The 15268-nt window shown below is 41.1% G+C and overlaps 1 protein-coding gene across 1 annotated transcript in view; it reads left to right on the forward strand.

The window, feature by feature from the left end:
* The window catches only part of ABHD18 (abhydrolase domain containing 18), a 159166-nt gene that overhangs the window by 8548 nt on the left and 135350 nt on the right, over positions 1 to 15268 (forward strand). The window contains exons 2-3 of the mRNA XM_053703649.1: positions 6419 to 6525; positions 7074 to 7158. Coding sequence (XP_053559624.1) covers positions 6434 to 6525; positions 7074 to 7158 — 177 coding nt within the window. The 5' untranslated portion in view covers positions 6419 to 6433. The remainder of the gene's footprint in view (positions 1 to 6418; positions 6526 to 7073; positions 7159 to 15268) is intronic.

Here is a 15268-nt window from a genome sequence, read left to right on the forward strand (position 1 = left end):
CCAAAGGTTGCGCCAAGCAGAATTTAGGTTTGTCTGGCTGACCCCGGCCCAGGCAATGGTGATAATCTGCAGACAGCTCACAATGTCAAAATGCTCTCTCCAAAATTCATGGAGGGTGAGGCTTGAGTGATCTGTCATCTCAAAGCATCGCCGGAAAAGCTCCCTTGTGTAGATTTTTTTAAAATTGGAGATAACCTGCTGGTCCATTGGCTGGAGTAGTGGGGTGGTGTTAGGCGGAAGGAACATGACCTTGATGAAATTAAAGTCCTCCAGCAAGTCTTCCTCGAGGCCTGGAGGATGGGCAGGAGCATTGTCCATGAGCAGCATGGCCTTGAGTGCCAGGTTATTGTCCACAAGGTACTTCTTCACAGCAGGACCAAAAACCGCATTGACCCACTTCACAAACAAGAGGCGTGTGACCCAAGCCTTTGGGTTAGACTGCCACAAAACGCTCAACTGCTCCTTGTTCACCTTGTGTTTCTTGAAGGCCCGTGGGTTCTCTGAATGGTAGACAAGCAGGGGCTTGATCTTAAGGTCCCCACTGGCGTTGGCGCAGAACAGGAGGGTAAGACGGTCCTTCATCGGCTTGTGGCCAGGCAATGAGGTCTCCTGTTCTGTGATGAAGGTACGCTTTGGCATCCTCTTCCAGAAGAGTCCAGTCTCGTCGCAGTTGAAGACCTGCTGAGGAAGGTAGCCCTCTGAAAGTATGACCTCCAGGAACTCCGTAGCAAATTCTTCAGCTGCAGCAACATCGGAACTTGCAGCCTCTCCATGCCTGACCACACTGTGGATGCCAGATCTGTTCTTGAACCTTTCGAACCACCCCCTGCTGGCCTTGAAGCCTTCTGCATCTGCTGACGTTCCTGGCTGTTGTTTGAGGAGGTCAGCATGCAAGGCCTTGGCTTTTTCGCAGATGATCGCCTTGGTCACTGAGTCCCCTGCACGCTGCTTCTGTTCAATCCAGAGCAGGAGCAACTTCTCGACCTCCTCCAGAACAGGTGGCTGTTGCTTGGAGACCCTGGTGACTCCCATGGCTGCATCTCTCCCAGTAATCTTCTCTTTCATTTTTAGGATTGTACAGATTGTGGATGCACTCCTTCCATACTCTTTGGCAAGGTCAGTCAATCGCATTCCTCCTTCATGCTTCCTGATGATTTCCTTCTTGTCCTCAAGCAGAATCATCTCCTTCTTCCTCTTCCCAGCTTCCGCTGCTTTCTTGGGTGCCATGACACCACCGTCCCTAAGTATGCAAAAAAAATAAAAAATGCTTTACACCCACATGAGCTGGCATGGAAAACAACCCCACAATGCAAAACACACAGTAAAAGGCATGCACAGCACATGAGCTGGCATGGAAACCACACTAAAAGGCATGCACAGCAGATGAGCTGTAACAGGCATGCACAGCAGATGAGCTGTAACAGCCATGCACAGCAGATGAGCTGTAACAGCCATGCACAGCAGATGAGCTGTAACAGCCATGCACAGCAGATGAGCTGTAACAGCCATGCACAGCAGATGAGCTGTAACAGGCATGCACAGCAGATGAGCTGTAACAGGCATGCACAGCAGATGAGCTGTAACAGGCATGCACAGCAGATGAGCTGTAACAGGCATGCACAGCAGATGAGCTGTAACAGGCATGCACAGCAGATGAGCTGTAACAGGCATGCACAGCAGATGAGCTGTAACAGGCATGCACAGCACATGAGCTGTAACAGGCATGCACAGCACATGAGCTGTAACAGGCATGCACAGCACATGAGCTGTAACAGGCATGCACAGCACATGAGCTGTAACAGGCATGCACAGCACATGAGCTGTAACAGGCATGCACAGCACATGAGCTGTAACAGGCATGCACAGCACATGAGCTGTAACAGGCATGCACAGCACATGAGCTGTAACAGGCATGCACAGCACATGAGCTGTAACAGGCATGCACAGCACATGAGCTGTAACAGACATGCACAGCACATGAGCTGTAACAGACATGCACAGCACATGAGCTGCATGGAAAACAACCCCACATTGCAAAACACACAGTACAGTACTGTAACAGGCATGCAAACAACCAAGCTCAGCTCCCTACCTTTCCACTTCTTGAGATGCACCAAAAAGGCTCCAAAACCTGCTGCAAAAGGCTCCAAAACCTGCTGCAAATGGCTCCAAAAGGCTCCACAACTTGCTGCAAATGGCTCCAAAAGGCTCAACAACTTGCTGCAAATGGCTCCAAAACCGGGACACTTGTTTCGTATTGCGAAAAAAATTCGTAAACCGAAGCATTTTTTTTCCAGAATTTTCATTCGTAAACCGAAATTTCGTTTACAGAGTCGTTCTTTAACCGAGGTCCCACTGTATATATATATATATATGTGTGTGTGTGTGTATATATATGTATGTGTATATATATATATATATATATATATATATATATATATATATATATATATATATATATATATATATACACACACTATTGGTAGTTCAGTTTAGATTAGGGGGTATTTTTATTTTGGTGGGGCTTTTTTATTTTCATAGGGATTAGGTTTAATTGACCCCTAAACCACCAACCCCCCACATCGCAATAAACCTAATTAACCTATTAACTCCTAAACCGCCAACCCCCCACAACGCAAATAACTAATTTAATTACTAAGCCCCCTAACATAACACCGCCTAAATTAACCCCAATACTAAGTTACACTTAAAATTATAAAACCTAACATAATAATCTAAAATTACAAAAAATACAGGCAAAAATAAACAAAATTATCAAAAATAAAAAAATTAAACCGAATCCCTATGAAAATAAAAAAGCCCACCAATAAAAACACCCCCTGATCTAAACTACCAATAGCCCTTAAAAGGGCCTTTTGTAGGGCATTGCCCTGAGTTAAACAGCACTTTTACATTTAAAAAATACTAAGTCCCCCCTAACAGTAAAAATCTTCTATCTTCATCTGGAGCGAAGGCGGCACCAAGCGGAGGTTGCAGTGCTGGCTTCCCTGATGTGTCGATCCTCGGCGGCGTGGAGTCTCCTCTTCATGCGATCGTCAATTGCACACTGAAGATTGAATGCAAGGTACCCCATATTTATTGGGTACCTTGAATTCCTATTGGCTGAAATTTTGAAATCAGCCAATAGGATGAGAGCTACTGAAGTTTGAACAGCCAATAGGATTTCAGTAGCTCTCATCCTATTGGCTGATTTCAAAATTTCAGCCAATAGGAATGCAAGGTTCCCCAAATTGAATGTGGTACCTTGCATTCAATCTTCAGTGTACAACAGATATCGGATAAAGAGGAACCTCCACGCCGCCGAGGACCGCCGCTGAGGATCCACACAATCAGGGAAGCCAGCTCTGTATCTCCGCTCCATGCCGCCTTAGCTCTGGTTGAAGATAGAAGATGATGGGGCCGTCTGGAAGAAGACCTTCTCTGCCGGACTTCAGGGTCAGAGTATCTATTTTGGGCTTAGTCTTAGGCTTTTTTTTTATTTTTTGGGGTGGCTTTTTTTTTTTTTATTAGGATTTTTGGGGCTGGAAAAGAGCGGATTGCCCTTTTTAAGGGCAATAAAAGAGCTGAATGCCCCTTTAATGGCAATCCCCATAGAAATGCCTCTTTAGGGGGGTATTGGGGGGTTTACTGTTAGCAGGTAATTGGAAATTTGTTTAGGTAAAAGAGCTGTTTAACTTAGGGCAATGCCCTACAAAAGCCCTTTTGAATTTAGTATTAGATTAGGGGGTGTTTTTATTTTTTGGGGGGATTTTTTATAGGGGTATTAGTTTAGGTTTACATTTTTTATTTTGGATAGATCTGTTTATTTTTTTCTGTAATTTTACATTTTTTATTTTGTGTAATTTTAGCTTTGGGGTTTGTATTTTTTAAAAAAAATAGAATATATATATATATATATATATATATATATACGTCATTTCAAAGAGGGCCTTCTGGGCTTTAAAACAAGGGGTCATTGGGTTCTCTAGGACTTTGATTAACTATAAATGCCTAGAGATCCCCAGCCTTCAAAGAATGTAAGTTATTTTTTTTATTTTTAAATATGTGCTTACACTTTATACCCTCAAGGCACCCACTGTCTGAAAGAGGAGATGATTGCCTTTCAAATGGTGGGTCTTGGGAGGTTCATCCAGTTTCCTTAAATCCTGTGCAGCTGCCCAGCTCTTTTAGATTTCTGCCCCCAATGATTGCGTTGAAGGCCACCAGGGAAAGGGGACAATGGGGGCAATTTATTAAGCTGAGGCGGACAGGGACGTACATACGCGCCCCTGTCCGCCGCAGCTCGCCTCTGGCAGGATGAATTCCCCTGGTGGAATTCAGCATTGCACACGAGCTCTATTTTGCGCTTGCGTGCAATCCTGCCCGCGCACAGCCAATCACACGCGGGCAGGAGTTGTCGTTCTCCCCGGTTGGACTAGACCACGTAGATTGAAATTCGCCACTTAAGAGGAGGCGAAAGGGTAGGCAAGCAGCGGTTTGATGACCGCTGCTTGTTAAATACGGCATGCAGGTTCTCTTGTTCTAACCTGCAGTCGTAGGCAGGCAAAGCCTGCCGAAAGGGCTTGATAAATCACCCTCTAAGTGCAGAGGGGACCAAATGAGCTCCAAAAGTGCACACCGAGGATGATAAGATTATTTGCACTAAATATATTCACAAATAATTGTTTAAAGGGAAAGTAAAACACACATTTTTTTTCTTTCATGATTAAAATTGAGTACATGCTTTTAAACAACTTTTATTTATTTTATCAAATGTTCTTCATTCTCTTAAAATCCATTGTTGAAAGGGGGGGCAATGCACTACTGGGAGCTAGCTAAACACATTGGGTGAGCTATATATGTGTATCCACTAATCAACAGCTAACTCCTAGTAGTGCATTGATTCTTCTAAATCTACCTAGGTATGCTTTTCAGAAAGGATACCAAGAAAACAAAATGAATTCGATAATATAAGTACATTTGAAAGTTGTTTAAAATGGCATGCTGTATTTGAATCATGAAAGTTTGTTTGACTTTACTGTCCCTTTAACAATGCCAGGGTGCCCAGCCTAATGTAATTACATATCCAGATGCCACTATAGTAGAATAAAGCGTAAACCACTGGTCTTATACACAATGTTCTAAATTCTACTTGCTTGTGGTTATAGTCTTTTTTTTTTTTTTTTTTTTTTTTTTTTTTTTTTTTAGTTTTGATTGTTAATTATATTAAAAATAGGTCTTGATTTGGATAAACTGTCCCTTTTAACATAGTCTCATTTTATTCAGTCTTATCTTTTTTTTTTTTTTTTTTTTTTTTTTTTTATTTTATTAACAAAATACATATACACATAACAAAACATTACACATGTTACAAGACATTACTAACACAATAAGAAACACTACGTTATTCTTTGTGTGCTTACTAGGTTCTATCTTTTATTACTTTTCACTCTTTCTATAGCCCTTTATCCGCTTATATTGCTTTGGGGAGATGGAGATTCCCTTGTTATCTTTTCCCATATTATCTTAGCTTCTAAGGATATTTCTTGTCTATTATTTATCATATAGAAATATTCTTCACTCATTAGGTTATCGTTCACTTTGTTAATCCATTCTTCCCTTGTGGGCACTATTACCGTTTTCCATTTTTTAAGTATTAAGTTCTTTGCACTATTAAGCATAATTTGATATAAATATGCTCTTGGTTTTTCCCATTTAGGGTTTGGATTATTTAAGATGGCCGTAAGAAAGTTATTCAAATTGGTCCTATCCTCTCGTATATCAACAGTTTGAAATATACTTTTCCAAAAAACCTTTATGTGTGGGCAGGACCACATTATATGGGATAAGGACCCCTTATTCCCACACCTTCTCCAGCAACTCTCTTGTGTATATGGAAAAATTTTTTTGATTCTAACTGGTGTGAGATACCATCTTGTTAGTATCTTTAGATTTTGTTCCAGCATTCTTGCTGATATCGAGGATTTTGCCGTCTGTTGGCATATATTTTTCCAGACTTTTAAGTCTATGTCCTGTTCTAATTCTATTTGCCACTTTTTAAAACAAGCCAGTGTCCCTTCCCCCTCCTCTTGTAATAATCTGTAAGCCTTAGAGAGGGTATGTTTTAGGTTTCCACTAATATTACACAAATTCTCCATTCTTGTTAATGGTCTTAATAACTTATCCTTATCTTTATTTGTCATTATATAATGGTTAACCTGTGTATATATGAACCAATCTGTTACTCCTCTTGTGGTTATAGTCTTTAATAGTGTTATGTCAATGAAGTTAGCTAGTTTATAAGTTATATCTCTTTGTGGCAAATACACTGCACAACAAAGTTCTTATTGGAGCTAGTTGTGATTGGGTGACAATCAAGTAGAGTAAATATTTCCCTTATTATTTCTGTTATTTCTAGATGTGACTTCTGCAAATGGGCTTGAGTAAGCTGGATGTTCTCTACAGACGGCTGCTCCTCACAAAACTATTCATCCGAGGATGGGGAAAGCCAGAAGACCTTAAAAGGTAGATGTGGCGTCCATGTGGTCACATAAAGCCCTATTTATCTGGCTTACCTAAGTGTGATTGAAATAAATCTAAATGTCTCAGTATTATATTAATAGTTATATTATTATTGTTAATATTATTTTTGCCTTTTTACTGACTTTTGTATTTATTTACAGATATTCTCTTTCAGATAAAAAGTAAAAATAACACTTATTTCAGTATAAAAGACACTAGCGTGTGATTTTGTTTTTTTTAATAATAGGCAGAATTACTTTATTTGTTATTGTTTTACTAAACAAATGCTGAATATGGCCGCAGGCAGTAACGTTTGGCCATTTTCTGGACCAGACTTATTTGTGTAATCATGTAAAGGTTCTGAAAAAAAAAAAAACATTTTATTTTGTCACCAAATTTATATATGTACATATTACACGCCTATAATTGACAGTACTCATTCATTTTAATTGTATTTTAGCCTGACAGAGTCCCTGTAAAATATATAATTTGTCGTCAATAAATGTTTTCAAGAAAATACTGGCATAGATTTTTTTTCTATTTATTTCAAGGCTCTTTGCATTTCGGAAGATAATTGGAAATAGAGAAAAATGTCAGCATTTGGTTCCAAAAGACTATCCAGTTTACATTGACAAGGTAATATTTGGTGTCTGTTTTGGTGCTGTGTTAACGGGACATGAAATAATACATTAAAGGCACATGAAACCTCATTTTTCTTTTTTTATGATTCAGATCGATCATGCTGTTTTAAATGGCTTTCTAATTTTTCAATTTTCAAATTTTATTTGTTCTCTCAGTATCTTTTTGTTGTAAAGCAGGGAAATAAGCTCAGGAGCATGCACGTGTCTGGATAACTTGCAGTTTTGCAAGAATGTTATTCATTTGCAAGAGAACTAGATGGCAGCACTATTTCCTCTTCAACAAAGAATACCATGGAAACGAAGCAAATTTAATAATGGAAGTAAAATGGAAACTTTTTTTTTTTTTTAAATTGTACGCTCTGTTTGTCTGAATCACAAAAGAAAATGTTTTGGTTTCATATCCTCTTAAGCCTAAGGGGTCTTAAAGTAAATGTCTATTGTGTATTAAATTGAGGCTGCTTTGGCTTCACAAGATCAGCTTCACATGCACAAGCCATGTCACATGCCAGTCTCTGACTTAAAGGGACAGTCTACTTAAAAATTGTTATTGTTTAAAAAGGTAGATAATCCCTTTATTACCCATTCCCCAGTTTTGCATAACCAACACAGTTATATTAATACACTTTTAACCTCTGTGATTACCTTGTTTCTAAGTCTCTGCAGACTGCCCACTTATCTCAGTTCTTCCACACATGCATTTTAGCCAATCAGTGCTGACACTTAAAGTGATTGTAAACTTTAATGAATTAAAGCACAGAATAAAAAAAAAACCAAAAAACCCAGGGGCACTTTAATTCATTAAAGTTTACAAAGACGTTGATTTTTTAAAAATACTTACCTTTGCATTATTGGTAAACATAATGCCGATCCTCCGCCCGCATCTCCTGCTTTCTTTAGCAGATCAATGACTAATCCGACTTCCTCCTATCGCTGCGTGCCCCACGAGCTGGACACCAAAGGGGGCACGCAACGATTGGAGGAAGCCGTATTAGTTATCAATCTGCTAAAGAAAGCAGGCTATGGGGTGGAGGATCAGCATTATGTTTACCAGAACTCATAGGGAAGTATTTTAAAAATTAAGCATCTATGTTAAATTTAAAGTATTAAAGTGTCCATGTTTTTAAGATTCTTTTTTGATCCTGGGCTTTAATTCATTAAAGTTTACGATCACTTTAAATAACTCCACGGGAGTAAGCACAATGTATTCTAAATGACACACAAGAACTAAAGCAGTGTCTAACTGTCAAAAACTGTTAAAATGCACTGAGATAAGAGGCAGTTCAACAGCTTATAAATTAGCATATGAGCCTACCTAGGTTTAGCTGTCCACAAAGAATACCAAGAGAGCAAAGCGAATTAGATGATAAAAGTACTTTGGAAAGTTTGGAAAATTGCATGCCCTATTGGAATCATTAAAGTTTAATTTCTAGACTAGACAGACTGATAAATTACATTTCTCCTGTTAAGTGTAGTCAGTCCACGGGTCATCATTACTTATGGGATATTAACTCCTCCCCAACAGGAAGTGCAAGAGGATCACCCAAGCAGAGCTGCTATATAGCTCCTCCCCTCTACGTCACACCCAGTCATTCTCTTGCACCCAACTAATAGATAGGATGTGTGAGAGGACTGTGGTGATTATATTTAGTTTTTATATCTTCAATCAAAAGTTTGTTATTTTAAACAGCACCGGAGTGTGTTGTTTCTTCTCAGGTAGAATTTGAAGAAGAATCTACCTGAGTTTTTGTATGATCTTAGCGGACGTAACTAAGATTCATTTTGCTGTTCTCGGCCATTCTGAGGAGTGAGGTAAACTTCAGATCAGGGGACAGCGGGCAGGTTCACCTGCAAAGAGGTATGTTGCAGTATATTATTTTCTAAGGAATGGAATTGACTGAGAAAATACTGCCAATACCGATATAATGTAAGTTCAGCCTTAAATGCAGTAGTAGCAACTGGTATCAGGCTGTTATGTATATATGTTTACACTTCAGTATTCTGGGGAATGGCACTTCACTGGGACAATACTGTATGCATATAACTTTTAGCCTAACTTGCAGTGTGAACGACTAGCAGCAGGCTTTTTAATGACATTTCATATTATTAGATTTTAAACGTTTGCTGGTATGTTAAATCGTTTAATTATCTGAGGTACTTGGTGAAAAATTGTTTTGGGCGCTATTTTCCACATGGCTGTCGTTTATTTTAAATTAAAAACAGTTTCATTGAACTTCCCTCACTGTTGTGTGTGAGTGGGAGGGGCCTATTTTGGCGCATTTGCTACGCATTAGAAATTCAGTCACAAGTCTGTTTCTCTCCCTGCATGATCCGGAACGTCTCTACAGAGCTCAGGGGTCTTCAAAACTTATTTTGAGGGAGGTAATCACTCACAGCAGACCTGTGAGATTGTGCTTTGACTGTGATAAAAAACGCTTATATTTTAAATCCTATACATTTTTTCTGATATTAAGGGTTAGTCATCCATTGCTAATGAGTGCAATCCTTTGCTAATTTTATGCTTTTACCGGGAAAAATTTGGTTTTTATAACTACTCCGGTTCATTGTTATTCAACTGTCATAGTTTTTTTTTTTTTTCTGTGCTTCTTAAAGGCACAGTACGTTTTACATATTACTTGTAAATTTAGTTGAAAGGTATTTCCAAGCTTGCTAGTCTAATTGCTAGTTTGTTAAACATGTCTGACTCAGAGGAATATCTCTGTGCTATATGTGTAAAAGCCAAGGTGGAGCCCAATAGAAATTTATGTACTAATTGCATTGATGCTACTTTAAATAAAAGTCAATCTGTACATGTTGAACATCATTCACCAGACAACGAGGGGGAAGTTATGCCGACTAACTTGCCTCACGTGTCAGTACCTGCATCTCCCGCTCGGGAGGTGCGTGATATTGTAACGCCAAGTACATCAGGGCGGCCATTACAAATCACTCTACAGGACATGGCTAATGTTATGACTGAAGTTTTGTCTAAATTGCCAGAACTTAGAGGTAAGCGAGATCACTCTGGGGTGAGAACAGAGTGCGCTGATAATACTAGGGCCATGTCAGATACTGCGTCACAATTTGCAGAACATGAGGACGGAGAGCTTCATTCTGCAGGTGACGGATCTGATCCAAATAGACTGGATTCAGACATTTCAAATTTTAAGTTTAAACTAGAAAACCTCCGTGTACTGCTAGGGGAGGTATTAGCGGCTCTGAATAATTGTAACACCGTTGCAATCCCAGAGAAATTATGTAGGCTGGATAGATACTATGCGGTACCGGCGTGTACTGACGTCTTTCCTATACCTAAGAGGCTTACAGAGATTATTACCAAGGAGTGGGATAGGCCCGGTGTACCCTTTTCCCCCCCTCCTGTATTTAGAAAAATGTTTCCAATAGACGCCACCACATGGGACTTATGGCAGACGGTCCCTAAGGTGGAGGGAGCGGTTTCTACTCTGGCTAAACGTACCACTATCCCGGTGGAGGATAGCTGTGCCTTTTCAGATCCAATGGATAAAAAGTTAGAGGGTTACCTTAAGAAAATGTTTGTTCAACAAGGTTTTATATTGCAACCCCTTGCATGTATTGCGCCTGTCACGGCTGCGGCCGCATTTTGGTTCGAGTCTCTGGAAGAGACCCTTGACTCAGCGCCAATAGATGAGATTTCAAACAAGCTTAAAACCCTTAAGCTAGCTAATTCATTTATTTCGGACGCCGTAGTACATTTAACTAAACTTACGGCTAAGAATTCCGGATTCGCCATTCAGGCACGCAGAGCACTGTGGCTAAAATCCTGGTCAGCTGATGTTACTTCTAAATCTAAATTACTTAACATACCTTTCAAGGGGCAGACCTTATTCGGGCCCGGTTTGAAAGAAATTATCGCTGATATTACAGGAGGTAAAGGCCATGCCCTGCCTCAAGACAGAGCCAAACCTAGGGCTAGACAGTCTAATTTTCGTGCCTTTCGTAACTTCAAGGCAGGAGCAGCATCAACTTCCTCTGCTCCAAAACAGGAAGGAGCTGTTGCTCGCTACAGACAAGGCTGGAAACCTAACCAGACCTGGAACAAGGGCAAGCAGGCCAGAAAACCTGCTGCTGCCCCTAAGACAGCATGAATTGAGGGCCCCCGATCCGGGAACGGATCTAGTGGGGGGCAGACTTTCTCTCTTTGCCCAGGCTTGGGCAAGAGATGTCCAGGATCCCTGGGCGTTAGAGATCATATCTCAGGGATATCTTCTGGACTTCAAAACCTCTCCCCCAAAAGGGAGATTTCATCTTTCAAGGTTGTCAACAAACCAGATAAAGAAAGAGGCGTTTCTACGCTGTGTACAAGATCTTTTACTAATGGGAGTGATCCATCCGGTTCCGTGGTCAGAACACGGACAAGGGTTTTACTCAAATCTGTTTGTGGTTCCCAAGAAAGAAGGAACCTTCAGACCAATCTTGGATTTAAAGATCCTAAACAAATTCCTAAGAGTTCCATCGTTCAAAATGGAAACTATTCGGACAATCTCACCCATGATCCAAAAGGGTCAGTACATGACCACAGTGGATCTAAAGGATGCCTACCTTCACATACCGATTCACAAAGATCATTACCGGTATCTAAGGTTTGCCTTCCTAGACAGGCATTACCAGTTTGTAGCTCTTCCCTTCGGGTTGGCTACGGCTCCAAGAATCTTCACAAAGGTTCTGGGCTCTCTTCTGGCGGTACTAAGACCGCAAGGAATTTCGGTGGCTCCGTATCTAGACGACATTCTGATACAAGCGTCAAGCTTTCAAACTGCCAAGTCTCATACAGAGTTAGTACTGGCATTTCTAAGGTCGCATGGGTGGAAGGTGAACGAAGAGAAGAGTTCTCTCTTACCACTCACAAGAGTTCCCTTCTTGGGGACTCTTATAGATTCTGTAGAAATGAAGATTTACCTGACAGAAGACAGGTTAACAAAGCTTCAAAATGCTTGCCGTGTCCTTCATTCCATTCAACACCCGTCAGTGGCTCAATGCATGGAGGTAATCGGCTTAATGGTAGCGGCAATGGACATAGTACCCTTTGCACGCCTGCATCTCAGACCGCTGCAATTGTGCATGCTAAGTCAGTGGAATGGGGATTACTCAGATTTGTCCCCTACTCTGAATCTGGATCAAGAGACCAGAAATTCTCTTCTATGGTGGCTTTCTCGGCCACATCTGTCCAGGGGGATGCCCTTCAGCAGGCCAGACTGGACAATTGTAACAACAGACGCCAGCCTACTAGGTTGGGGCGCTGTCTGGAATTCCCTGAAGGCTCAGGGATCATGGAGTCTCCTTCCAATAAACATTCTGGAATTGAGAGCAGTTCTCAATGCCCTTCTGGCTTGGCCTCAGTTAACAACTCGGCGGTTCATCAGGTTTCAGTCGGACAACATCACGACTGTAGCTTACATCAACCATCAAGGAGGGACAAGAAGCTCCCTAGCGATGATGGAAGTATCAAAGATAATTCGCTGGGCAGAGTCTCACTCTTGCCACCTGTCAGCGATCCACATTCCGGGAGTGGAGAACTGGGAGGCGGATTTCCTAAGTCGTCAGACTTTTCATCCGGGGGAGTGGGAACTTCATCCGGAGGTCTTTGCCCAAATACTTCGACGTTGGGGCAAACCAGATATAGATCTCATGGCGTCTCGCCAGAACGCCAAGCTTCCTTGTTTCGGGTCCAGGTCCAGGGACCCGGGAGCGGTCCTGGTAGATGCTTTGACAGCACCTTGGACCTTCGGGATGGCTTATGTGTTTCCACCCTTCCCGATGCTTCCTCGTTTGATTGCCAGGATCAAACAGGAGAGAGCATCGGTGATTCTAATAGCGCCTGCGTGGCCACGCAGGACCTGGTATGCAGATCTAGTGGACATGTCATCCTGTCCACCTTGGTCTCTGCCTCTGAGACAGGACCTTCTGATTCAGGGTCCTTTCAAACATCAAAATCTAATTTCTCTGAAGCTGACTGCTTGGAAATTGAACGCTTGATTTTATCAAAGCGTGGATTTTCGGAGTCAGTAATTGATACCTTAATACAGGCTAGGAAACCTGTTACCAGAAAGATTTACCATAAAATATGGCGTAAATACTTACATTGGTGCGAATCCAAGAGTTACTCATGGAGTAAGGTTGGGATTCCTAGGATATTGTCTTTTCTACAAGAAGGTTTAGAAAAGGGTTTATCTGCTAGTTCCTTAAAGGGACAGATCTCAGCTCTGTCCATTCTTTTACACAAACGTCTGTCAGAAGTTCCAGACGTTCAGGCTTTTTGTCAGGCTTTGGCCAGGATTAAGCCTGTGTTTAAAACTGTTGCTCCACCATGGAGCTTAAATTTAGTTCTTAACGTTTTACAGGGTGTTCTGTTTGAACCCCTTCATTCCATTGATATCAAATTGTTATCTTGGACAGTTCTGTTTTTAATGGCTATTTCCTCGGCTAGAAGAGTCTCTGAGTTATCGGCCTTACATTGTGATTCTCCTTATCTGATTTTTCATTCAGACAAGGTAGTTCTGCGTACTAAACCTGGGTTCTTACCTAAGGTAGTCACTAATAGGAATATCAATCAAGAGATTGTTGTTCCATCATTGTGTCCTAACCCTTCTTCAAAGAAGGAACGACTTCTACACAATCTGGATGTAGTCCGTGCCCTGAAATTTTATTTACAGGCAACTAAAGATTTTCGCCAAACTTCTTCCCTGTTTGTCGTTTATTCTGGACAGAGGAGAGGTCAAAAAGCTTCTGCTACCTCTCTCTCTTTCTGGCTTCGTAGCATAATACGTTTAGCCTATGAGACTGCTGGACAGCAGCCTCCTGAAAGAATTACAGCTCATTCTACTAGAGCTGTGGCTTCCACTTGGGCCTTTAAGAATGAGGCCTCTGTTGAACAGATTTGCAAGGCTGCAACTTGGTCTTCTCTTCATACTTTTTCCAAATTTTACAAATTTGACACTTTTGCTTCTTCGGAGGCTGTTTTTGGGAGAAAGGTTCTTCAGGCAGTGGTTCCTTCCGTATAAAGATCCTGCCTGTCCCTCCCGTCATCCGTGTACTTTAGCTTTGGTATTGGTATCCCATAAGTAATGATGACCCGTGGACTGACTACACTTAACAGGAGAAAACATAATTTATGCTTACCTGATAAATTCCTTTCTCCTGTAGTGTAGTCAGTCCACGGCCCGCCCTGTTTTTTATGGCATGTCTAAATTTTAAATTATACTCCAGTCACCACTGCACCCTATAGTTTCTCCTTTCTCGTTTGGTTCTCGTCGAATGACTGGGTGTGACGTAGAGGGGAGGAGCTATATAGCAGCTCTAGAAACACAAAAGGTGAGAGTTGCACACTAATAAGTAATTAACTAGAGAACAGGTGCTTCCTAGAAAGATACATATGAGAACAACATAGAAAAGGAAGTGGGGATTTCACAATAAGAAATTCCCAAAAGTCTAGGTAAATCCAGCACAACTGTAAAATTGAATAAAAGCGCTACAAAAAGCTTGTATGTCAAAAACAATGTAAATATTTATTAAACAAATGCACAATACACACATTCACATTCATACAGGGGATCCCACACAAAGCAGTATTAATGAAGTACTGGCCAAAAAATTATTATCTGGTGCACCAGGGGAAATAGACCAAAAACAGTCCATTTAAACTTTGCAGGTATTTGTAATCCAATAAGTGCAGCGTTAATGCAAGAAATGGATGCAGTTATACAGTCCCCGGTGTATAAAAACCAGTTACTTCAGACTTGAACCCCCAGAGTTACTGAGTCGGTTGGTGCTTAAAAGACATAGCATAGGAGGAGCAATAAAAACACGCGTCTTTATTCACAGGTGCTGTATTCCTTTAAGACAGTGATATTCGGTGTACAGATTCGTATAACATATTCTACCTGTATTTGTTCACGCGGTCGCTCCTCCTAGCTGCCTTGTACATGGAGTGTCCAGACATCAGGGGTAAGTCACGATGAGCAGGGGATCTGCTGTAAGGGCTGCCAAGCACATTTAATAAATATTTACATTGTTTTTGACATACAAGCTTTTTGTAGCGCTTTTATTCAATTTTACAGTTGTGCTGGATT

This window comes from Bombina bombina, chromosome 2, assembly GCF_027579735.1.
Source record: "Bombina bombina isolate aBomBom1 chromosome 2, aBomBom1.pri, whole genome shotgun sequence".
Lineage (NCBI taxonomy): Eukaryota > Metazoa > Chordata > Amphibia > Anura > Bombinatoridae > Bombina > Bombina bombina.